The 23,811-nt window shown below is 39.7% G+C and overlaps 2 protein-coding genes across 4 annotated transcripts; one reads left to right on the top strand and one right to left on the bottom strand.

Moving 5' to 3' along the window:
- Positions 1-1,102: 1,102 nt before the first annotated feature.
- shq1 (SHQ1, H/ACA ribonucleoprotein assembly factor) lies at positions 1,103-15,414 on the bottom strand. Of its 3 annotated transcripts, none has more exons than XM_077603685.1 (12): positions 15,281-15,414; positions 14,580-14,746; positions 14,359-14,423; positions 13,046-13,174; positions 12,794-12,948; positions 12,608-12,720; positions 12,425-12,522; positions 10,242-10,399; positions 9,806-9,859; positions 8,744-8,867; positions 7,041-7,161; positions 1,103-1,978 (listed from the first exon to the last, which is right to left on the bottom strand). In XM_077603685.1, exons 2-12 carry the CDS (start codon positions 14,720-14,722, stop codon positions 1,369-1,371), a joined length of 1,770 nt encoding a protein of 589 aa, XP_077459811.1. In that variant the 5' UTR covers positions 14,723-14,746; positions 15,281-15,414; the 3' UTR covers positions 1,103-1,368. The 3 variants fall into 3 exon arrangements, with proteins under 3 accessions (XP_077459811.1, XP_077459813.1, XP_077459814.1); XM_077603687.1 differs by having other exon boundaries at positions 15,292-15,356; XM_077603688.1 differs by lacking the exon at positions 15,281-15,414 and adding an exon at positions 15,080-15,244.
- Positions 15,415-16,086: 672 nt separating this feature from the next.
- Positions 16,087-23,401, top strand: gxylt2 (glucoside xylosyltransferase 2). The gene is made up of 7 exons (XM_077603312.1): positions 16,087-16,489; positions 19,561-19,747; positions 20,386-20,517; positions 21,292-21,543; positions 21,849-21,972; positions 22,049-22,221; positions 23,033-23,401. Exons 1-7 carry the CDS (start codon positions 16,221-16,223, stop codon positions 23,198-23,200), a joined length of 1,305 nt encoding a protein of 434 aa, XP_077459438.1. The 5' UTR covers positions 16,087-16,220; the 3' UTR covers positions 23,201-23,401.
- The last annotated feature ends 410 nt before the right edge of the window (positions 23,402-23,811 follow it).

Raw genomic sequence — 23,811 nt, 5'->3', positions numbered from 1 at the left:
AACAAATAATTGATTTTGTAAATTCTGCTGAGCTAAATATCCAACAGTTATGAATTAATCTAAATACAAACCGACAAAATGGGTCACCTGGTTGCAGATTGTGTTCCTAGGCTTCTGAAGACGGTGCTTGAAGGATGAAAAATGGCAACGTGGCCCAGTGTCACTTAATCAATTTGAACCACTCTCAGGGAGAAGGAACTATTCTCTACAGAGACCCTCTCCCCAACCGATTCCCCCAGAATGAAGGATCTTAGAATGTGCTGATTTTCACTGCATAACTCAATAATACCTGGTCCTGAGGGACGAGTTGCCTGGGGATGTAACAACTCAGGAGGCTCTGAACGACAAGACGCCTCAAAACAGCTCCTATTTAGATTAAAATCAGAGCTTTTAATTATTTCTTGTATTTTTAGGCAGTAATGCAATGCACAAATGAATGTAACATGCCCGCAGGTGCTGTATCACGACCAGTTTCAGTATGTCTCCACAGCTCTATCTTACAGCTACCTCGGGCCCTGGGGTGCTCTTATCTCTCAGGCAAACAGCTCCCATTCAGCAGCCCCCATCTATCTAGCTGACATGTGCTTCCATGTTTGTTTTCTCTCGCTGGTACGAAGGCGACGATATTGAGCTGTGTCGACAGAGTTCCTCCATTCATGCCGGATGAATCAATCACTCGTGCAAGCTGAGTGCCGACACACTTCTCCGCTCCGGTCAATCTTTTGTAAGTGGAAACAGCTTTTCTTACAGTAGAATTATTCACTAATTCTGCGTTTGATTTTCATGCAATTTTTAAAATTAGAACTATAATCACTCAACAAATAAAAATGACCTTTAAACTCACCAGGTTATTCATTATTTTACATAAACAGTCAATGGAGATTGATGTTTTTTAAACCAAACTTGATTACTATGTTCCACTGATGTCTCTGTGGAGTATGTACAATTTTTCCTTGACGAAGGAGTACAGCTTCTTCTCTTTTTTTCCAGAAACCGAACCGAAGCAAAATTCCCTCTCCTGGACCACCTTTTTTCAAGTGGATAATTTATTCTCATCACATTGTAATAGGAAAATGTTCAAAAGATTTCTGAGACACAACCATTAATTTAATTAACCTTTTATTAAAAATCATGCATGTAGAAAGGAACAAGCAGCAGTCGCAACATAATACATGTGAGGAAAAGCATTGTTTCGAATGGTGATGTAAAAAAAGCATGCAATTTAATGTAAACACAAAAGCAAGTTCTAGCTAATTAAGAGGTGGTAATGTTGAGTCAGTAGAGTAATAAAAAGAAATGAAAATCATTCCTATTTAATAAGGAGACTTACATGGAAGATATATTTGAAATGAGTCTTCAATTAGCACATCATGAGCTCAAGTCCTGTTTTTGAATGATGAGCAGAGGGTGTCCACAAGGGCTCAACTCTAATAAAGTCGTACTGCTGCTTCCTCCTGATCGTGGGGTGTTCCCCTCTGATAGCGTTTCATCTCCATCAGAACATCCAGGCAATTCTTTTGAGATATTTAGCTCCCCAAGGACCTGGATGAGTGGTCTGGCGCCTTCTAGAGCTCGGGGGAGAGTGTCGATGTTGCTCTCTGCTGACAGCAGCGTGACTGCTGGCTCCTGTGGGACGGGAGCATAGACGGCGGAGGTGTGTTGAGGCTTGGGAGGGCTGTCCTCAGATGGCTCCTCTCCACCTCCTCTACCGGATTCAACGCGAGCTTGCTCTTCGGCTTCACAGTCCTTCTCCTCCTCCCCCTCCTCCTCCTCATCATCATCATCTTCCGAAGTGCTGTCGTCACTGGAAAGATCGCTGCTCTCCGAAGCACTCTCGGAAGCACTCTCGGAAGCTCTGCTTCCCTCCTCGGCAACCAACGTGGCTGCCTTTTCTAGCTCCTCAAGCTCCAAATCCAAATCTTTTTTCTGAATGGAAACATTTTGTAGTGCAGCGGCCAACGCTGACAACTTCTTGGACCTACGAAATTAGATAGAGATAGCTCATTACTCAATTCAGGATGCTCATTTGCTTAGACGCTTGTGTATGCCCGAGCAAGCTCCTATTGTGCATAATGATGCTATTGCCGGTCCTCCATTCATGTGGGGAATGCCTGGCATGCTCGTTCAGTGCCACAAAACAAACCTCAACACAACACTTAGGCTATGTGTGCTGCTTGCTCCCTTTGCCACAGTGATTAGGGGCTGACCTCACCGGGTCACTAAGATTCATTCAGACTGTGTCCACTCAAAATAAAGAAACTGATTTGAGTTCAGCTGCTGTGTTTGTGTTCATGTGTTTGGAGTAACTCTTTAACTGTCATTCACATTTTCACACTCAGCTTTTGCTGCCCACTCTAGTCTAATTGACCAACTGCTCTGCACTACAACTGTTCCTCTTCAATGCGCAGTCTCAATAGGTCTTTTTTGCCTCTGACATGTAAAGTGCTTTGGCAACTTAGGCTTTGCATTCATTTACATCTCTCAGAGGCAACAATGCAAAGACAATGTAGCGATGTCAACCTCTATTGGTTGACCCGCAGAGCAAAGGCAGTAAGTGAGCTTAATAGTTAAGCCAATAAACATGACCATAACTTAAGTCACCTTACTTGGGGGGAAAAAAAGGAAAAATGATCCGCTTAGGTTAGAACATAACTACACAATAAAGACTCGACAAGCTGAGTTCCAACTCTAACACAACTTTTTACTAAAGGACAAAAGTCTGAAGAATAGGCACACTTGATGGTGGTAGACTTCACTGATATTTGCATATAAAGTCTGAATGGGGATTGTTTGGCATATTCAACAATGTGACTTGAGGCTCCTGTAGATTTGCCACTTCAAAGACTGCCTTGTATTCTCTTCCCCCGTGGGAAGTCATTATTGAGTTAGCATTGGAGAGGCAAGCTTGTTTTCCCTCCCCTCTCTTGCTCTGTGGTGGGAGAAGCTTGGCCTGTGCTGAATACAAAGGCTCTGGCCAGGAGGGGGAGGGATAGCGTTATACACAAACCAGTCATTACTACACTGCTGTTGTGGTTAGTCTTCATTAAACTGATAAAGGCTGGCTTTTTCTAGGTTGGAAAGCTATTGCTAAGACAAAGACCCCTCCATCTGCCAAAGTGTTTGAATGGGAAAAGAAGGGGTCGGAGAGAAAGTTAGTTCAGCGTGTGTGTATTCGAGTTCAAATACATTCTCACGTTGCTTTCATCGTCTGCGTGTCAATTGAAAGAGTAGGTACTGTATTCCGCATGTCTGCCTCTGCTCTTCAAAAACTATCAGATAAAGTGTGCCTACGTCTGTTTCACAGGAGAAGATTTAAATATATATTTTAATTCCTGGGAAATAAAGGAAACGTTGAGAAACATGAGCCATCACTACTACACTAAAGCCCAAGACAATTAGAGTTCAAGATATGATGAACATGAGCTCCAAAACCTGCTTTACATCTTATAAGACTATGGATAATAAACATTTATAGTACAGATGTCATCTTACGACATATCTGAGTGTAAAATTTCCCATTTGAGCGGAAAAGGGAAAGACTTTCACGTGACTTTCTCTTTGTGCACTGTGATGGAGTAAATGCACAGATACACCGCAATTTACAACTTTGCCAATAATTGACTACCGGCAAGAGTCACCTGTTAATATGCCTTGGTAATTGCGGCTATTATGCTAAGGAATATGGTTCAAATTAGCTTGTTTGCTCTTTCACGAATTGAGATGATTAGGGTACACCTGTTTTTTTTTCTGAGGAGAAATGAAAACCAGCTGTGTACTTCAGTATTCCAATCATTTTAAAAGAATATCAATATTATTAACATATGCCTTGACCTGTTCCTCAAAACACTTGATGAAATGATAATTATGTAATGCATTACAAGGGATTTGAGTAGAGTGAAAACAGCCAAGAACGGGTTTCTTGCGATTTAGAATGGTTAATGTGAATTTTACTCTTATCAAACTTGGAAGTTAATCTGAAAGATATTCTAGTAACTACCATCATCCAAACACTATCACAACATGGATTGGAGTGGATAATTGTGTAGATCTTTCTAAAGATATACTGCTCAAAACAAGATGCTGGAGTGGCACCATGGAGGGGATAAATCTGTGGAACTTGTCGTTATTCGCTGAGAGATTTCATGTCTTTGTTTTAACCCGCTGGGCTTTTTGGATCTCCTCCAAGGCTGAGCCAAACACGAGATAAAGAAGCTGAGTTATTCATTTATAACGCTGACAAAAGACCCTCTGGTCACTCCTAAAACTCATCTCCTTCCCTGTGGCTCAATCATGATAAACAGAAAAACAAAACAAAAACTGTATACTGTCTGTCTGGTACTTAACCAGTATGTTTGGCAGACAATTGATTCTATGCTTGACTTCACAGAACCCCCCACTTGTGGGAAATTCTGTATGACACCTTTTATCTATTACCCAGAGAATTAAGAGGTGAAAGACCATAATTGTTCTGTTCACACATTTTACATCGCAGAAAAAAAGAAAAGAAAAATAGGACACATTTCAGCATTTCTAATAGGAATTACGAAGCATTCATTTAAACTCATCGAAGTCATCAAACAGATTCGAATTGCGTTCTGCCTTTTTTTTTTGTCTCGGAATGAGTCCAATATTATTAGAGGGAAGGCAAAAGGTACAGTGAGCAAATATATATGCATTTGAGAAAAAGTGAAGCCTGCTGCATTCCTATCTTTGTTGAACGATTTCTTTAACATTGAGAAACAAGATTTTGACAAGATTTAGATATGAACAGTAATTTGTTTAAGGGAGGACTCTTGAGTCAATGCACAGGGTTGAAGCTTTGTTTTGACTGTGCAAGCGTGAGTGAGTGAGAGTAAAAGGGAGTGCCTGCCCTTTGGCTTAAATCATAGTGAAGTCTTTACGAGGTTGTAAATCTGAGACTGATGTCTTTGCAGTCACAGGACTTTATGAGAAGAAATGCATGTGGGACGAAAAGGAGATTAAATAAATCAAGCCCCCTCGGCCTACAAACAACCATTTATCGCCGTGTCTCATCATTTGAGAGTGATCATGTCTTGACTCATCTGTGAGGTTTGAGAAGATACAAGAACGGCACCTGGAGTATAAGATTACATCTTTCCGTGTGGCTCCAAAAGATGACTTACTTAGCGCAGACCTGACAAATGCTGCATAGGGGAATAACACGCGGAGAAGAAAACAATGCTCGAGTGATATGTCATCAAATTGATCAAGTTACACAAAAAGCCTGCGGTGACAAACCGCATATGATAGTGACGGGTGGGCTTAAGTGCCTACAAGTGTTGCAAACTTCCCATCTTGCAAAGGCCAATGCTTAAATGTGATGCTTTGCATTTTGCGATGCGTAGAAAAGAGAAAATTGTGATGGCAGAGGGCTTAGGTCAAAAAATATGTATGTATGTTGCGGTCACTGAAAGTGAAAACTAAAAAGGTAAACTTGTAGATTGCTATAAAAAAATGTTCAGACATGAGATATGAGTGCGTATGTGCCAGACAAAAAGAGCAGTGTATGCAAGTCAGTTTAGAGGATGAGAAATCCTTGATTAGTATGCTGATGATAAGGCTACTACAACATGAAATATTCTGTGGTTCCCTGAGATAAGGCATCTACGGCGACCATCAACCAGTATACTGACAGTGACCGCACTGAGGAACAGCAAAGTCCCGCCCTTGCCAGATTGACGCGGACACCAGATAAATGGGGGACAACAACTTTCGTCCTCGCCTGGTCACTGCGGACACCAGATAACTGATAACTTTAATGCCGTGCCCACTTTCGCCCTACGCTGACAAAAGATAATCACCATTGCACTGACGCATAAAGTCTTTTGCCCAATCCAAGACTGATGGTAACCCAGGACGAGGCCCCAGCAGCCAATCAGAGCGTCTCTCGCCCCCCCCTTTAAAGGACTGAACGAACCACTTCATTGTTGTCACTACTCGGATGCTTAGAGCATGTTGTTAGGAATTGACCTTGAGGGTTAGGGTCTCCTCTGTTGACTTTTTTCTATGATTATTTTGAACTTGGAATAAATTGGTAGTGATTACAACAAAACGGACATGCGGCGTATTGCTACGAGGTCAATCGCCAACGCCTCACAGCACTGAGATGTAGGGTTCCCTTCCCAAAATGCACTGACTAAACAAATGCCTATACAGTGCATTTAACTATTTGATGATCAGTGATGTCTGTATTAACATTCAGCATGTGGTTAAATTGGCAAAAGTGCATTTTTTTTAATAATCAGGCAAAGCAGAGAACAGTGATGAGAAGCAGGAAAGTGAAAAGTTTCCCTGGTGCCCAAGAGCGAAGAGACAGATCACTTTTTTCAGTGGGCAGCCAGAGAAAAATGAGTTTGGCTGGTGCTTTTTCTTTGCTCTTCCATCTTGCAAAGGATGATATGCCACCACTGATAAACTAAGGCGTCAACACATCCTCCAACATTAGATAATAGAATTTAACGTTTTTCGAAGAATACTCTGAAATGAAAATGTAAGGAATGGGAGGGAGGTGTGTGTCTGGGCACTAAGCCTACAACATCAGGCACACATTTTTCAACTGGGCTTTTTCCAGGGAAAAACACCACATTAGTAACCCTGGGCCTACAGTAAAACAGAACTTATTATGTAGTAGTAATATACTCAAGGTTTTGCAAAATAAATGTGTATACCAATATGAAATATGCAGAAGGTGATAGAGACAGGTATACATACATCCATATCATTTGAGAAGATGAAGAATTTTTCTATTTTCTCCTAAATTGCCCATTTAATCTGCTCTAGGCTACCTTTCTTGGGAAAAATCCACTTGGTACTTTCAGCACAAGACAACCAAGAATTCAAAGAGGTATGAAAATAATTTTCCAAATTTCAAACATGGGATAGAATGAATGGGAGGTTATCCTGGTTCAAGTGTTGGCTGTGTATGTAGTAGTTTGTTTTACCCCCCAAGCATATCCTTCTGCAGGGCATAGACATACAGCAAATGCATATTTATGTTTTGATGGCGTGTCGGAACTTACTTGATCTTTTGAATCCAGATACAGTAGTCTGTAATGTAAAGATCATTGAGTATGTAGGCTGGGTCGTTCAGTCTGAAAACTTTGTGAATATCAAGCAGGCATTTGAGGACGCAGGCTCTCCCTAGACAGCATGCAAATGAAAACATTCTTATTCTTTACAACGCACTAGCTGCTGACAGAAACGAGTCACAACTACAGGCTCTGTAGCCTGTGTTGTATACATCAAAGACAAGAATAAAACATCAGTGTAAAACCCCATGAAGACAAGGGAGTAATTTAATCCATACTGCTTGAAAAGGTTTTTGGTCAAAAATCGGATTCTCTTAAAAGGTGTGTGTTGGAGAAAATGAAGTAAGGAAAAAACACAGCCCTTGTATTACATTTTGCAAATGTTTCATTAAACCAATGGCTCATTTACACGGTGACACACAAACCTAAACAACAAGAAACGACCCATTAAAGGTTTTCGTTCACACGACAACCTTCTCCATTCAAAAGTTGCTGCAATTCTGCATTTAAATGTAGTACTCATACCGTAAAGTAGGGGGCAGTGTGATTTTTTTTTGAACGCTATAGCCCAGGGGTAGGGAACCTATGGCTCGGGAGCCATATGTGGCTCTTTTGATGGTTGTATATGGCTCTCTGCTAACCTGTGTGGTAAAATATGGGAACCGCTGGTGAAAGACGACCTAAGCCCCAAACGCACCAATGAGAGCGTCACACTGTGGTGCCGACACTATCTCTAGCGCCTCTTTAATCATAATTTTTCTTCATGATACTCTTTTGCATGCATACTCTCATTGGTACTCATTGATAAGCAACCGTGAGAAAATATTCTTAAAAGAATTCAGAGACTTTTTTTTACTTTCAAAGTGGTGAAATGATTAATAAATGCACACATTTTCATGTATTTTTTCTTTTAAATTCTGAGTATGGAATAATGTTTGAAAATATGAATTGTTTATGGCTCTCTTTGTCAAAAAGGTTCCCGACCCCTGCTATAGCCGATACACACACATCCTTGAAACGATTCTTCCCTGCTCCGGTGGTCTGTCCATACAACCAAAAATAGTTTTTCAACATTTCTGGCAACCAATTGCTACGTTTTCTCTTACTTTTCAAGTTCGAACACCGCTAAATATACGTTGCACTTGGATTAGCAAAGATCTCAAACAGTGGTGCAATTTCCAGATTACGTGTGAACAACCTGCATCAGAGCAAGGTGAGGCGCAAAGCAGCTGCTTCGCTTGCTCTCTTGATCAACTTTCATTACCACCTAATGAAGCATAGTAATGTTCACCTGGGGCGTAAAAAGGACATTAATTTGATGTAATTTACAACATTTAAAATCATCATAGAACTGATATCCCTAGTTACTATGGTAATGTTTCATTTGGTCATGTGGGCTGTAGATTTTAATAGTATTCAAAATATGAATTATTGACTAACACAATTGTCCAACTCTGACTCCAAAGAGAAAAAATGAAATTGTCTAATTAAAACAGAATAACTAAAAAGTTTTGAATACTTTGCGGTCTTAAGTGACCTACAGATAACTACAATTAATCCTTAGCTATATTGCCATTGGACCAACAAATACAAGATTATTAAATGGAAATCAATCCATACCAATTAAAATGTAACCAAACTTCACAACAACGTTAAACACTAGTCTTGAGGCAGTGTTGGTCTGAAGGACTCACCTGCCTGTAGGACTCCAACTGTATCAAAAACAGCAGCAGACACCATGTCAAAGTGTCGGTAAAGTGGATAGCAGAGAATCCTTCTTCCAAACGACACCAGGACCTCCTGCAAAGAGCTGTATGTCTGGGGAACAGAGGACAAGACACTCACAAAACATCTAGCACTAAATCACATCAAGATGCAAATGGCAAGTAAACGCTGGTTGCGCCAGACACTTTGGCTGCAGGGCTTTTCTTACTCTTAACACTACCCCACTGGTGTTCATCACAGTCAGTGGCGTACTAATTACTTTTAACAATCCTCGCCCATTTATTAAGCTGCCAAAATACTCCCACTACTTCCACACTGGCCTCTTAATTGCTGCTTGTCTTTAAACATTGCATCCACATTCAGATTCCTCTAGTAATCGTAGCAACGCCTGGAGAGTTTATCTCTTGTATTATTCTCCTTCATCGAGGCCTAATAAGGGGGCACTGTGAGCTTAGACATGAGTGTCATCAGGGATCATTCTCTCTGTCTGGCTTGTTTAGCAGGAGTGTAAATAAAGTCTGCTGCTGCAGGCATGGAACTCAGTTACACTATGAGTCTACTGAGGACAAATGCAGCAAATGGGGGGTTTGGCAGTGTGCTTGGAGATAAGTGTAAAGATAAGATAATCCTTTAATAACTCCCAGAGGAAGAAAGGAATGAAAAAAAAGACTGAATTGAGAAGAATGGGAAGAACATAGTCTGGTGTTGGAGAGGAAGCAACACAAGCTCAGGAAGAGAATAGAGAGAGGAAGTGGAGTTTGGCACTGAAAAATTTGGTGACTGATGAGGAGCCAGTTGAGGGCTGTTTTCTCTGGTGTCACTACAAAGGGGAAACTACTAACCCTCACAGTGGTCACTGAATGGAAAATATAGCCATTTGACTTCATGAAAAAATAGATGAAAAAAATAGATAATCAAACTGTTTAAGGAGAATAATTTGAGATTTAGTAGAAATAATATTTTGACCTTTCTAGGCAATCATACAAATGCTATTGCAACTGGATTTATTATTATTTTGAAATAAAACGCACCTCCAGCCAACACAATGTTCCACTCAGTTTCCGGATTGTCCACGGTGATTCCACCTGTGTAAATGAACGACACCAATGGTAATGAACAAAAAACACACAAAAAACCTAAAAAAATATGCGTAATCTATTCAATTACCATATTTTGACATGTTACACTTACAAAATACAACACGTATTTGGAGTGTGAATTAATTCACAAGGAATCGACGAAGACCACCGCATTAGACTTATTTAATTTTGACAGAATTTGCATTATATGTATTTTATTTTTTTAAATGTATGTCACCTTAAAAGAGTGACAAAAACAGCTTGAATGAATAATCATGTGCGGTCTAAAGAACATGAAACGAAAAAGCAGCTTTATGGATTGAGGGGGGAAAAACAGCCTAAGTGCTTTTCAGAAAAGAGTTGCCTCTTCACACTAAAAGTCACTTACATTGTGCTCTCCTTCTGTAGAGCGCACTTCATAGCAGTAAGCCAGTAAAATGTCCACCAGGCTGAGACACACTTGGTAACGTGAAGTCTTGTCGAGCAGATATGATTGGTTGTTGAATTTTCTCAGCTGCTCTTTCTCCTCATCGTTGAACAATATAACTGCATGATATATAAGAGAGCTGGTATTAATTATTTAGATGACTCAAATGAGCTTTGCTCCCACAATATAAGATAATAGCATAATATAATTTCAGGGTAATTTCTAGTGTGAAAATTTGAGGAAGAGCAGCATTATGGATAGTTATACGCTTCAAAAATCCTTCATGCATGGTTATTTTTGCAATATGGAACGCATGAATTCCAATGACAAATGACTCACACCGCACAAGGCCTTCAACTGATTGGAAATTAATTTCCAACTAATTCCTCCAGTTGGAGAGGCAGTCTGTCTTTTCCGTGCTCACCACAGGTCCAGATGGGCTAACAGCATCTAGTAAATATGCTTTGTCAAATGTACTGCTGAGGGTTCTTAAACATTGCTCTGATTTAATAAATAAGAGTCAAAATATGACATTGGGAGGTCTAATACAGCTAATGTAAATGCGAACACTGTGATCAAGTCGAGTCTAAAACTGTGTATATTTGACCTTTAAAATCAGACTGTACACTGGTCACTATCAATTTGATTAAAAAGTCAGACTTAAAAGTAGCATCTATATCTAGCCATAACAAGCTTCAGTTGGAGGAACAGGCCAACCTGTCAGGCCCTTTTAACTTGCAGCGATGTATGAATATGGGCCTCCAGCTGACAGCTGGGGTCTGTCAGTGTGATGGCCCTGACACTGGAGCACACAAAGGACCTACTTTCTACTTCATTAGCACTTATGTCCGCATCCATCTGTCAAGTGACATATCTATCAGTCATAGCATCACTGAAAGAGGGCTGATAGGTTTCTAAAAATAACTACAAAGGCACCAGTGTTGTTGTAAAACATATGAATAACACTAGAATATCATGAGGTTAGGCTTTCAAACTGTGAATATCACTGACTGATGTTATTCTGGAGTCTTGCTATTTAAACTTTCAATATAGCCAAATAAACAAAGCAAGGTTTGCCTGACAGTGTTTGCAGTAACAATAAATAAATAAATAAACATAAAAACCTGTACTAACTGAGCAACCAAAGGAGAATATGACACCTGAATGCAGTTGTAGGTTAATTTCATAATTTTTGTTTTGCTGCCCACCTGTGTTCGCGCTAGTGGAGAAGGCCCTTTGGACACAGCTCAAAAAGAGTTGCCTCCAGTGATAAATTTATCTGCCTAATCTAAATCCTCTCTCAAGCATGCAGTGGCGCCTCTTAAAACCATTCAGGAATTATCACGATCTGGATGGCAAGATTAAAAAGGCTCTTGCAAAAGTATTTCCAAGCTATCATGTCTGTGTAAAAAAAGACCTGAGAAAAGAAATGAAGTCTAGAGCTATCCAAGAGTTCACATCGTAATTAGCCACTGATTGTGAGATGGATGGGAAGTGATTATTAAAAAAAAATACTTGGAAGAAAGCAGGATACTGAAAAACCATAATCCCTTTTGGGGTTGTCACATCCAAACGTCAGAAAAGCATTTCTTTAACTATGCCAGAAAGCATTACAGTGCACCAATGATAGAGTGAGTTCCAAATTCAATCTCTCATAAAAGGCAAGTGTTGTTGATACTGAAGTGCCCTAGGGCATTTTAGACCGTGTAGCTTTATAGCCGACAAGACTGAGCTTTGACCCTCCTCTGGAGGGGGACTGCAAGTAGACTGATTTATCCTTTGGGTATTGACATATTGTCTGACAACAATGTTAGCACTCTGTTGAAGGCAACCCCCACCAGTGATATTCATTTGAGTGTTGTACCAACAATAAAAAGCTAAATGTCAGAGCAGGGCTCGAATTTAACCGTTTCCTGATTACTTCAGGCACCCCCCCAAATAGTCAAATAATAAAACTTAAAACATTTCAATCATGAAAGCTAATGACAAAAAAAATACATTAGGCAAAATAAATCAGTCTTTTTAAATAAGGCTATTCTTAGGTTTATCAACTTGAACAAAAATAATTGAAGACCAATCCCAACACTGTAGTTGCAACATCATTTCGATAAAATGTAATAGAAAATATTTCAGGTAAAACATACCAGCCTCTTCTTCATTTGCAGGTGAAGGGAAAAGTTTTGTCCACCACGATCTGAATTTCAGTAGTCTCCTTATCTCATCGTCTTCGAACAAATCAGCTCTGCATGGAACACCAAATACTTAGCAAAAAGCCAAGACTTGCTGTGTAGCGAACAAGTGTGGAATTTGGCATCAGTTAAACTCACAAGTAATGATCGGGGGAGAAGGCCAACGCCTCTACATCCATCCGCGCTTGTCTCCTCTCAGCTATTGTTGTATTATCTGGGTTTTTGACATCTATCACATCACTGAGTTCTTCCTGTCATAAAGAAAATCCAGAATCAGATAGCTCTAAAATATTTGAGCAAAGGCTGTTATTCAGTCAGTTTTACCTGTAATCTGACAAAAACTCCAGACCTCTTATTGCCAAAGCCGTATTTTTGCAGACCACTTAACTCCTCCTCAGACCTCTCAATGTAGACTTCCTGCTCAACCTGCCAGTTAAAGTCCTCCTCTTCTTCATCATTGCCTGCACTTTCACTGCAATCTTTAAAACATTGATTGATAGGTCATGGTTATCTAGTTTTAGTCATCACTGTGCGTAAATGAGTGCCGGCGACCATTGATGAATTGCTCTGACTTACCTGGGGTAATGTCCTCTAACAGAGGCTTTGCCGAGCGGGATCCTTTGGGAGCGAGGAGGTTTGTCAGCAACTGGAGACCTTCAAAGTGTTCTCCAGCTACTTCTTTGGGGATATGGACAGTGAAGATACCTATGGAGGATGTGTATTCATTTATCAGTGCTTTATTATTTCATCGGCTCGACAGTACAAAATATATCGGTATGCTAGATAGAGAGAGAGTGTTTTCCGAATTCTACAGGGTTAAACTAATTGTAAATCTGCCGAAGGATAGTGGTTATATAGAGCTGATTTAATAGCAGATGTCACAGGATTATTAAGATCCAGCATGTCAACTTGGGCTATGCTGATAGAGGCTCAATGTGGTGTGGGCGACAATGACCCGGCTGTCTACATTTAGTTAACTCCATTACAATTAATTGTAAAAAGTTAAAGGCAGATCAAAGTTCCACGCAACATTGTATGGACATGGAAATCAAGAGTGAACAATAATTAACATGCTTAATTTCCACATTAACCTATTAAATACCCACAAGACCACCTGTCACTGTGATAAAATACTACAGCTAACAGTCTGCAATTCATAAAGGTCAACTACAAATGATTTCATTGGCCCTTTTAATGGGATGAAAAAGCATGATCATCTTGTTAATTTGGCTAGTTTGATTGACTGAAGTGCACAATAAAGAGACCTGAGGGAACAGTTACTGACTGTGACCGGAAACATGACTCATTGTCTTATAGCATGCATTGCATGTTCAAGCTACCCTTTGCCAAAAGGTACCACAGAACGAGAGATAGAAAAAAAAGGAGATGCATCGGTACAAACCCTTCAGCAAATGTATTTAACTGTCACTCTTATTTCTTAAAATGTCAAAAACACATCAAATAAACATGAATGGTAAAGACTGAGATTTCCCTCAAGCATTGAAATCCATTTGCCCACACTGACATCATTGTCACAATATTGTTTGTAACATGTTTACATTGTTTGATATGTCATGACTTCAAACATAAACACATGCCTTCTTTGGTTTTGAGAACTTTGTAAAAAGTCTGTCATTTTCTACTAGAATAAAACAACTCTGAGGTTGATGGTTAAATGCTTTCACATGCATGTTTGTCATCAAATTGACAAAACTCAAAAGAGTTTGGGTTAGAAAACTGGAAGATACAATTTTGGTCAGAATAGCCTTCAAAAGATTGCATATTGCATAGGGTAAAAAAAGCATTGGTTATATTAATTCTCCAGTTTAAAAAAACTGTTATTATGACTCAATAAAACAGAAGGATTTCAACCAGTGCATATAACATACCCTTTTCAATGTCAAATGTTGCCTTTTCTCTCCCATCTTCCACTACCCTTCCCGGAAGCGTTAACCTAGAATTAAAATGCCACTGATGGTTATTTTGCATTTTTCCCCCATACAGAACATATGCAATTATAGTAATGACATCAAAGTAACATCAAGATTCCATTACAGCTCTGTGATCCAAACCAGCTTTAAGGAGACGTGCAACCATCCGATAAACTCACCGAAGAAAGTAGGGTTTAGCATAGAATTTGACATCTGTTCCATCAATGAAGAGATCAAATTCTGACGTTCTCGTGTAAGGAACACGGGCTGAGAGGATCAGGTATTCTGGATTCTGATTCAAGTCAAAGGCAGGCGTGATCATTGTGATTAATTTTGTGATACGGTCCTGCAGAAAAGGGACAGAAAAGGATGCTTCAAAACCGGCTTGAGACCTGCTGAAAGTGCGCCCTCGTGTGGTTGACTCGATGAAATATTTTGGTGTGTCACATGTCTTCTAAAGTGTCGCCAACATGTAAATTTACGGCTGTCTTTTAATGGTTGAATGACAGAATGTATTATATCTATTATAGGGTTATTATTGTTGTATATGTATTTATTACGTCAAAATAATTTTGCCACAGTACATTATAACAACAAGCACATTGCGGATGCCGATCGAATTCAATTAAATTACCAGAGTATTTATAACATTCATCGTTTTTTTCAAACATTTTATTACCTATTTGCTTGTCAAATAGTTATCCGAGAGGAGTTTGTTTACCCAGACCACGTTGACGCAAGTGCGATGACGAGCAGATCAAACTAGCTTTACCATCAAACACTAACATTGTTCTCCTTTCATATCATATAGTAGTGGCAAACAATTCTAACTAGTTAGTGGTCTGAAATTAAGATAAAATCTTAAATATTGAAAACTCACGAGAAACAAACCTCACACAGACAGTCCAGATGAAGCGGCCATGTTTTACCGTAATGGACCGTGTAAACAATCAGTAAGAAATCGTATTCAAGTTGTTTTGAAATGTTATTGTCATCATCTGCACGAGGCTGACAGGTGATTATAAATCGGTTAAAAATGAAATACTAATTGTATTAACCTGCTGTTCCTTTCCAACTTCTGATCTTGTATTTGGGTTTTTTATTTAAACCATAGCTGCAAACCTTTATTACTATTCATCTCATATTGGGAAGAGTGTTCTTCACTGAAGTTTGTGCTAAAAATGATGAAAACAATGCATATTTGATCAATTATTAGGCAGAAAAAAAACGAAAGCGAGATTTTTTTTTCCTCACCATAATTGCAATCTCATTATTTCTCTCTGAATTGAGAGCCACTTTACTGAATGGGCAAATAAATCTTCATTGAAGTGCAAATCTTCAATGAAGTGAATGCAATTAATAGTGATCACTTTTTAGGCCCTTGGAACGAACAAAATATCCCCAAAAACTATTTTTAATAACATGAGTTCATTTTTGACCAATTTTTAAATTTGGAAATACACTGTAGTATTGACAACAGTAGATTGTGGGTGTCCCGGCACTGGCTCCAGCACCCCCGCAACCCTTGTGAGGATAAGCAGTAAACTAATGGCAAGTTACTTACAATATGTGGCAAGTTTGCCTCCATACATTACTTTCTTGTTTACGGTAATGCTTGAGAAACCACGCCCCCGCCGTGTAACCCTTAATGCGCTGTGGAAAAAGCCCTCTCCACTCTCCATCATCATCATCATGAGCAGCAGCAACTTTTCAAGCGGGTATACGCAACAAAATGCCCCCTCTGTCCGCTCGCCCTGAACCGCAGACAACATGAGCCGAGTCCCGTGTGCGGCTTCTCCTCGTCACAAGTCGCTCTCGCCATGCGGATCCACTGCAAAGTAGTTGTGATCGCCGTGTGTTTGGGACTTTTCCTACTTTTCTACTTTTGGGGAGGCAATGTCGCCGACGCTCCGTTGCTGAAAGAAGTTTCGGCAGAGGAGACCAGGCTTTTTTCTCCGTCGTCCCGCACGATCGATCGCGATGTTGCTTCAAAGTTGCCCCGAAAATCAGCCACGCAAGTGAAAGATGTCCCCAAAGGGCGAAAAAACGGGAAAGTGAGTAAGCCAAGGGGGAACGCCAATGCAAAGAGGTGAGAGCAGATTTGGTTTCTCCGAGCGGTTCTTCCTTCCACGTTTGCATTCATGCAAGCGCTACACAACATATCGATCAGTTTCAAATCCATTGGTTAGGGCTATTAACACGTAGTTATCCACAATGTACACAGGCACCAGTTTATGCTCGCTTCATAGTATCTGAGAACGAAATTGCAACTACTAAATGTCCAACTTGAAGGCAGCACAATACTCGATTATTATGCGGTGTGGCTGTTGCCTTTCTAGGGGACACGATGATGTATGAGCTGACCTCTAAACCTTGCCCAATTCACCCTTAGAATATTATTTAAAGGATAAACTCTTGACACAAGAATACATTTTAATCCACCCTGGGACTGAAATGCTAAGAGTCTGTCAATTTGGAAGACAGGATCTGACTTATTTCTGTATTTTGAAGAGAAGAAACAGAAGATACATGCATGGACGATTAATATTCTGCATATGTTTGAGAGAGATACAATTTTCCACATTTTTTGTCATTTCATTTTCTGAACCACTTTATCCTCACTAGGGTCAGGGGAGAGGGGTGCTGGAGCCTATCCCAGCTGTTTATGGGTACGAGTCGGGGGACACCCAAGGAGACAGCCATTCATGCTCACACTCATACTTAATGGCAATTTAGAGTGTCCAATCAGCCTACCATGCATGTCTTTGGAATGTGGGAGGTAACCAGAGTACCTGGAGAAAACCCACGCAGGCCCGACGAGAACATGCAAACTCCGCACAAGTGGACCAACCTGGATTTGAACCCAGGACCCCCACCTGTCAGGCTGCCGCGCTAACCACTCATCCGCCGGGCCAACCCCATTTTCCACATCTTTAATATTATTAGTAAGTCGACAGACCAGCATTGCCTTGTTTTATCTCCCATTGTTTTCATTGTGGAGACTACAAGAACTGTGAATTTCCCTTGTACGTATATGAATAAAGTGTTTGTCTGTCTCTACAGTATGTGCTGATTGCAGCAGTACAGTCGTAGTAGTCTATACATAAACAATAACATGTCGGAGTAAGACTTCTGTTGTGTTGGCATGGTGATCAAATCTGGGCTTCTTGTGTAAAGTTTGTATGTTCTCCCCTTGCCATGGGGTTTCACGTATGATTCAAAAACATGCATATTAGATTCCCTGGGCAGTGAGATTCTAAATTGTCTCAAGGCGTGAATGTAAGTATGCAATGGGTAAAGACCATCTAAAGGCCATGTGAAATGTAATTATGTGACAATTAATTCATCGTGACCCAGGTGTGTGTAAGGAATACAGGGAATAGATGAATATGTTTATCATTGTAGTTGCAGTCTGCAGGGGGGACTGCACTTCATCCTATTGGAGTAGTTGTGAATTGTGCAGCCATTTACTCACTATCCCGAACATGTTACTGTATAAACATAGGTATTTAAAAGCTTGGAGAATCGCCAGCAGGCAATATGTATTCTCCTCTAAAGCCAGACTGCAGGTTAGCGACTCGGCTGGTGAGATAAAAGCCATCAAGGCATTTCACTGAGAAAGGACCTTTGTGTCCGCCCAGAAGCCACACGCCACGTGTGCTCACCACTGATAAGGAAAATTGGGTGGAGGAGGTGTCATTTTAGTGCTGGGGGGATAGCGGGTTTTGAAAACACACATGGCCTATATGGTTGAGGGACACACGCTGAGGACTGACTCAAAGCATTTACTCAAAGTATGGTCCTTAAATAATAAGCCTTATACTTGGATTTTTTTTTCTTCCATAATAAGCACCAACATGTTTAAGTGGAAATATCTAGGTCAACTTTGATGTATACATTAGGTGTTGGCTGTTCTATTTTCAAGCTGTGCGTCTCTCCTCTCTGATTTACGTTTCATCTTTTAATGTGAGCAGGCCTGTTTCCTGGCAATATGCTAAATCGACAAACATTCCTGTTTTTCCAAGTCCTATCGTTTCCTCTTGACCCATCACTCTACTTCCTCCTGCTAAAATTACAGAATGAAGCTCCTGTTGTCCAGCCAGGCAAATATATAACACATCTCTAATCATCAATCACCCACAAACTGTCACAAAAAAAATCTATATATATTTTCCCGTCTGCTTCATTTTGCCAAAACAAACGCTACCCTGTGTTTTCAATCGCGTTGTGCAAAGAATGACTGGTGTGCTAGATTTGAAACACACTTTAATAATGTGTGTTTAAAGTTGAAATAATCATGGTCTGGCTCTACTCTGATTACTGAATTACACCGTGTTCTCAGCCCATAGCTTTATAAAAATGTTGGTTATGCCGTTTTGTGGTGGACCCAACTTTTGTGCTTGCTCTGCAGCAGGCATTGAATTCATTCCTTTTGTTCTTCTGCTAACTTTCTGAGAGCTTCCAGATGTTGGGAAGTATGCCATGACACAAACTGTTATCATGTGTGTTGCGAAAATCAAAATCTTGAGGCGAGAAAAGAGATTCAATGGTCCATCTAGTCTCAACATCACTTATGTAAAATAAAAGGCATACAACACCCTGAAATTTTCGCCAGTTAGTCTCAAAACACGAATAACTAGTTGCGAACACTCAAACCACTGATTATCAATGGAGTCTGCACTGCTTGAGTCAAAGCCAAATGAATGTCACATGCGATATATTTTTCTGATTGTTCAGAAGATGAAATTTTAATCTTCTTGGTAGAGAATAGAAATGTGTTTCCTTCAACCTTGACAAGGCATCAGTCTTTAAAGTGTGGAAGACAGATTTCTCAACGGCTTCAAATTAATCCTAGGCTGCCGTTCATTTTTACCCCTTGGGCTCACAGAAGGGTCATGCTTGGAGACTACCCTGAAACGTTTTCTCATATTTCATTTTAGACTCTTTTGAGGTAAATAATCTGATCTCTTCTCTTGGAAAAACATTTACCCTTCAAGGCTGAGCAAGAATGAGAGGACCTTGCACAAAGTTATCAAAATAAGAACTGTTTTGGGTTTAAACCTAGCAACAGAGAAGCGTAAGAGTTTAGGGGGAATTGGGTTGAAAGGACAAATGCCCACGCCCATGTGTCATCTTTCTTATTAATTTGTGTATTTTTAGTAAAGGAGGACGGACTGCGGTCAGGCGCACCCGTGTAGAGGAAGTCATGCATTTGGCCATGGTGGCATGTGGACATCGTCTGGAGGAAACCCTAACACTTGTCAAATCAGCTGTTCTGTTCAGCCTGAAAAAGATCAAGTTTCACATTTTTGCAGAGGACATCTTGATCCCACAGTTTAAAGAAAAGGTAGGAAACTTCCGTATACTGGAAGGTAATTTTTTTTTCCTCCTATTTTTTTTTGTGGCCTACAAACTTTGCAGGGAACTAACGTTCAACGCCACTCGGTAATAGGTGTTATCATGATTAGAACATTTTAAGCTATGCTTTCAGAGCCTCTAATAATGACACACAACCTTTTGTCCCTGGCCTATGGTGCAATCTATCACCAAGACACCCTATTGTGCTCCAACGCAGTGCATCGCTTCAAAGTCACCTTTAAAGAGTAGCCGGAGAGTATTTTGTGTGTAGAATACAGAAAAAACAAAGGTTCTGGAACATACATACTATTCATTTAATCACTGGCTGGTCAGACCCAATTTTTCTAGTATCATTTAATGGTTTTCAAATTTGTTAGACTTAATCAGTTGGAGTAAGCATTAAAACAATAGATTTTTTTAATGGCTCTGAACTGGTCAAACCTTAAAACTTTGACATTTTTCAGCATCGGTAACATTTCCAAACCAATTCTTTATTTATTATTTATCCATGAATTCTTACTGTACTGTATATCTGTGTAGTTTTTTTAGAACTACTGTTGAATTGGTAATTACTTTTAGTACACCAGAAAAAAGTAGTGTATACATTAATTTAATAATGTCTTCCAGCTTAGCCAGTGGCCTCGATTTATCACAGCCAAGTTCCAGTACACCCTATACCGAATCACCTTCTCAGTTGGGAACGCGGAGGAATGGAAGAAGCTCTTCAAGCCCTGTGCTGCTCAGAGACTCTTTCTTCCTGTAAGGCATTTATGCTTTGTGCATGATTTGATTCATCATAACAACTAAATGTCCTTTTCCCAAAGCTCACGACTATAATGTTTCTTTGTGTGTGCTTATTGATGAGTTTGTACCTTGTTTACAGGTTAGGGTGTGTTTTTTAAATAGTAAATATTCAATCATTTCAACAGGAGGAAAACTGCTGTGTATTGATTTTCCCTCTCAGCTGGTGTTCATTGAAATACCGCTATTCCATATTGAATATTGTAGGACAGACAACTCCATGGGTGTTTTTCTTATGCTACAAATAAGTCAATACACTGTATGCCCATTATCCACTTAATTAATAGAACCTAATAATTGATGTTATGGCATTTAGAATGAATTATTATCAGGTAAAAATAACATTCTTGATCCAACCACAATGCAACCATCATATATGTAGATAAGGTTTTGTTTTTGTTTTTTGTTTTTGCTTTTTGTCATTACTTTTGGCTCATTCCAGGCTGATAAAGATTGACTACATCAAGGGTGTCAGACTGGGGTTGGTTCACGGGCCGCTTTAACGTTAAAAGGGGAAAATCAGGAATTGTAATATACATCTATACTCTTCATTTTAATTTGATCCTAAAACAGAAAGTCGACACTCATAATTTACTTTCCCGGGCCACACAAAATGATGCGGCAGGCCAGATTTGACCCCCGGGCCGCCACTTTGACACATGTGCTCTACATGTTTATTACCTGTTGGTGGTTTGTGAGCATGAATCTTCATGATGTCTAATTATGCTGCAGGTCATCCTCAAGGACATAGACTCATTGCTGTATGTGGACACTGATGTGCTGTTCCTTCGACCCATGGATGATATCTGGAAAATCCTGAAGTCTTTCAACAGTACCCAGCTCGCAGCAATGGCTCCTGAACACGAGGTCCCCAAGATAGGCTGGTACAGCCGCTTTGCACGACATCCCTTTTACGGCATCTCAGGGGTCAACTCTGGTGTCATGCTGATGAATCTTACAAGGATCCGCAGCACTCTGTTCAAGGTCAGCCCAAATTATTCTCATTTGTTTGCCTTCTTATAACATCTTAAACAGGCTGTGGTTTTACTTTTGCATTTTTAATGTCATTTTCTTGTGCTCAAGTGCTAGGCTTAGCGCTGTGCGAGTGGGTGTGATTGAAGCTTTGTGATTACCATGCAAGCATAACAAATGTGTTCCCTCGGAACTCAATTTAGCAGCTTTTCAATTTGCAACCGGAAGCTGGAATGCAAATGTGCTCTTTGATGGTTTGCTTTGTGGTAAAAAGAAGCTCTCTAGTTGTGAGTCACTGACTGATGTTGATATTTCAGAACAGCATGATTGCTAGTGGCCTGTCCTGGGAGGACCTTTTGCACCCACTTTATCAGAAGTACAAGAACCACATCACATGGGGAGATCAGGACCTCCTCAACATTATCTTTCACTACAACCCAGGTATGGTGAGAAACATAATATTGGAAAATTATTTGTTACTTGTACCATGAAAGTCATATTTTTTGTTTTTCCCCAGAGTGTCTGTTCATCTTTCCATGCCAGTGGAACTACAGGCCTGATCACTGTATGTATGGGAGTAACTGCAAAGGAGCTGAAGAGGAAGGTGTGTCCATTCTCCATGGCAACCGTGGAGTGTATCATGATGAGAAGCAACCGGCCTTCAGAGTAGTTTATGATGGAATACGCGAGGTAAGTATATTTTAGTGACGAGACCTCAAACACCACCCAAATGTGTGTAACACTATCGAATAGCACAAATACAATCAGTACAAAACAGGCATTCAATATAAATATTCATTTTAACCATTTAGGTGATCATGTTGCATAGACGTGAGCATTTAAATATATACACCGTTTTTCCCAACTCAAATATTGTAGAGCACATGTATCAAAGTGGTGGCCCGGGGGTCAAATCTGGCCCGCCGCATCATTTTGTGTGGCCCGGGAAAGTAAATCATGAGTGCCGAATTTCTGTTTTAGGATCAAATTAAAATGAAGAGTATAGATGTATATTGAATTTCCTGATTTTCCCCCTTTTAAATCAATAATTGTAATTTTTTATTCAATTTTTTTCTGTGTTTTTAGTTCAAAAATCATTTTGTAAAATCTAAAAATATATTTAAAAAAAAGCTAAAATAAACATTGTTTTAGATCTATAAAAAACTGAATATTCAGGGCTTTTAATCCAGATCTTTTAATCCATTTATTTAAAAAAATCTAAACATTATATCTACAATCGTCCGGCCCACATGAAATCGGGTTGACGTTAACGCGGCCCGCGAACCAACCCAAGTCTGACACCCCTGTTGTAGAGGATGCGTTTGATTTTAATGTTCTTTCTACAAATATTCTGCTCAGATAAGACACTCAAGCACATAGAGTAGCAATTCCATCATGCTCGGGGAATCTGTAAATAATAACCTAATGATGTGTGGTTGCAATATTAATGGAAGGAAGGGGCCTTGCCAATTAAAAGTAACACAGTGTAATGTTTTTACAGTTTCCTTTTGAGGACAACATGTTCCAGTCACTATTCTATCCCATCCAGGCCAAATTCTTGGACACAGTAAACACCTTGTGTGGGCGGATCCCTCAAGTGTTCCTCAAGCAGATAGAAAAGACCATGAGGAAGGTGTTTGAGGAAAATGTAATCCGACATATCAACTGACTGTCGGTGTGATAGACTTCCTAATAATGTGATGAAAGGACCAAAGACCACTTTGTAACTGAATGTTTGTCATGCCAGCCTCCTTTCAATTACATTTTTGGCACACATGAAAGGAATGGTATTTGCTAAACTGTTTAAGTCAGCAGTAATGTTTTCATGCTCAATACTTGCATTGTTTCGGTGATGTGGTCCAAGAGCTTTTGACAACCAATTACTTGTTACAAACTATATTAATAATTCATCTCAGTAATTGCAAGTGATTTGGGGTACGTAGTATTTTTTTTCCTCAAATGTGATCAACATATTCATTTGCGCGAAGAGAGCAATACTCTAATCTAAATGAAGTCAAATTTTATAATTGGAATGTTTTTCTCTTATGCAGTGAATCCTAGATTTTAATGTGAATGTTACAGTAAAACAAATTACTTGAAAACAAAACATATCCTATGGGGTACTTACTTCGTTAGTTCTTCACAACATCAGTGGTCCCCAATTCTTGATGCACATCCGTTTTCAAAATATCTAAAGAAAAAACAATGTTTATGATATGGAAGTTCAATAGTACATGGGTGATATGCACAATCTGTGTTGTGATTTTTTTTTCCATCTGC

This window comes from Stigmatopora argus, chromosome 6, assembly GCF_051989625.1.
Source record: "Stigmatopora argus isolate UIUO_Sarg chromosome 6, RoL_Sarg_1.0, whole genome shotgun sequence".
Classification (NCBI taxonomy): Eukaryota; Metazoa; Chordata; class Actinopteri; order Syngnathiformes; family Syngnathidae; genus Stigmatopora; species Stigmatopora argus.
The sequence above is the reverse complement of the archived record's forward strand: the minus strand, read 5'-3'. Positions and strand labels throughout refer to the sequence as shown.

Excerpts from the sequence above, each read along its gene's own strand:
- shq1 (XM_077603685.1), bottom strand. The coding sequence starts at position 14,722 with ATGATCACGCCTGCCTTTGACTTGAATCAGAATCCAGAATACCTGATC. Across the intron at positions 12,721-12,793 it reads GAGTTTTTGTCAGATTACAG|GAAGAACTCAGTGATGTGAT; the intron begins GTAAAACTGACT and ends TCTTTATGACAG. Across the intron at positions 8,868-9,805 it reads GAACATTGTGTTGGCTGGAG|ACATACAGCTCTTTGCAGGA; the intron begins GTGCGTTTTATT and ends TCTGTTCCCCAG.
- gxylt2 (XM_077603312.1), top strand. The coding sequence starts at position 16,221 with ATGCGGATCCACTGCAAAGTAGTTGTGATCGCCGTGTGTTTGGGACTT. Across the intron at positions 20,518-21,291 it reads CTCAGAGACTCTTTCTTCCT|GTCATCCTCAAGGACATAGA; the intron begins GTAAGGCATTTA and ends ATTATGCTGCAG. Across the intron at positions 22,222-23,032 it reads TTTATGATGGAATACGCGAG|TTTCCTTTTGAGGACAACAT; the intron begins GTAAGTATATTT and ends ATGTTTTTACAG.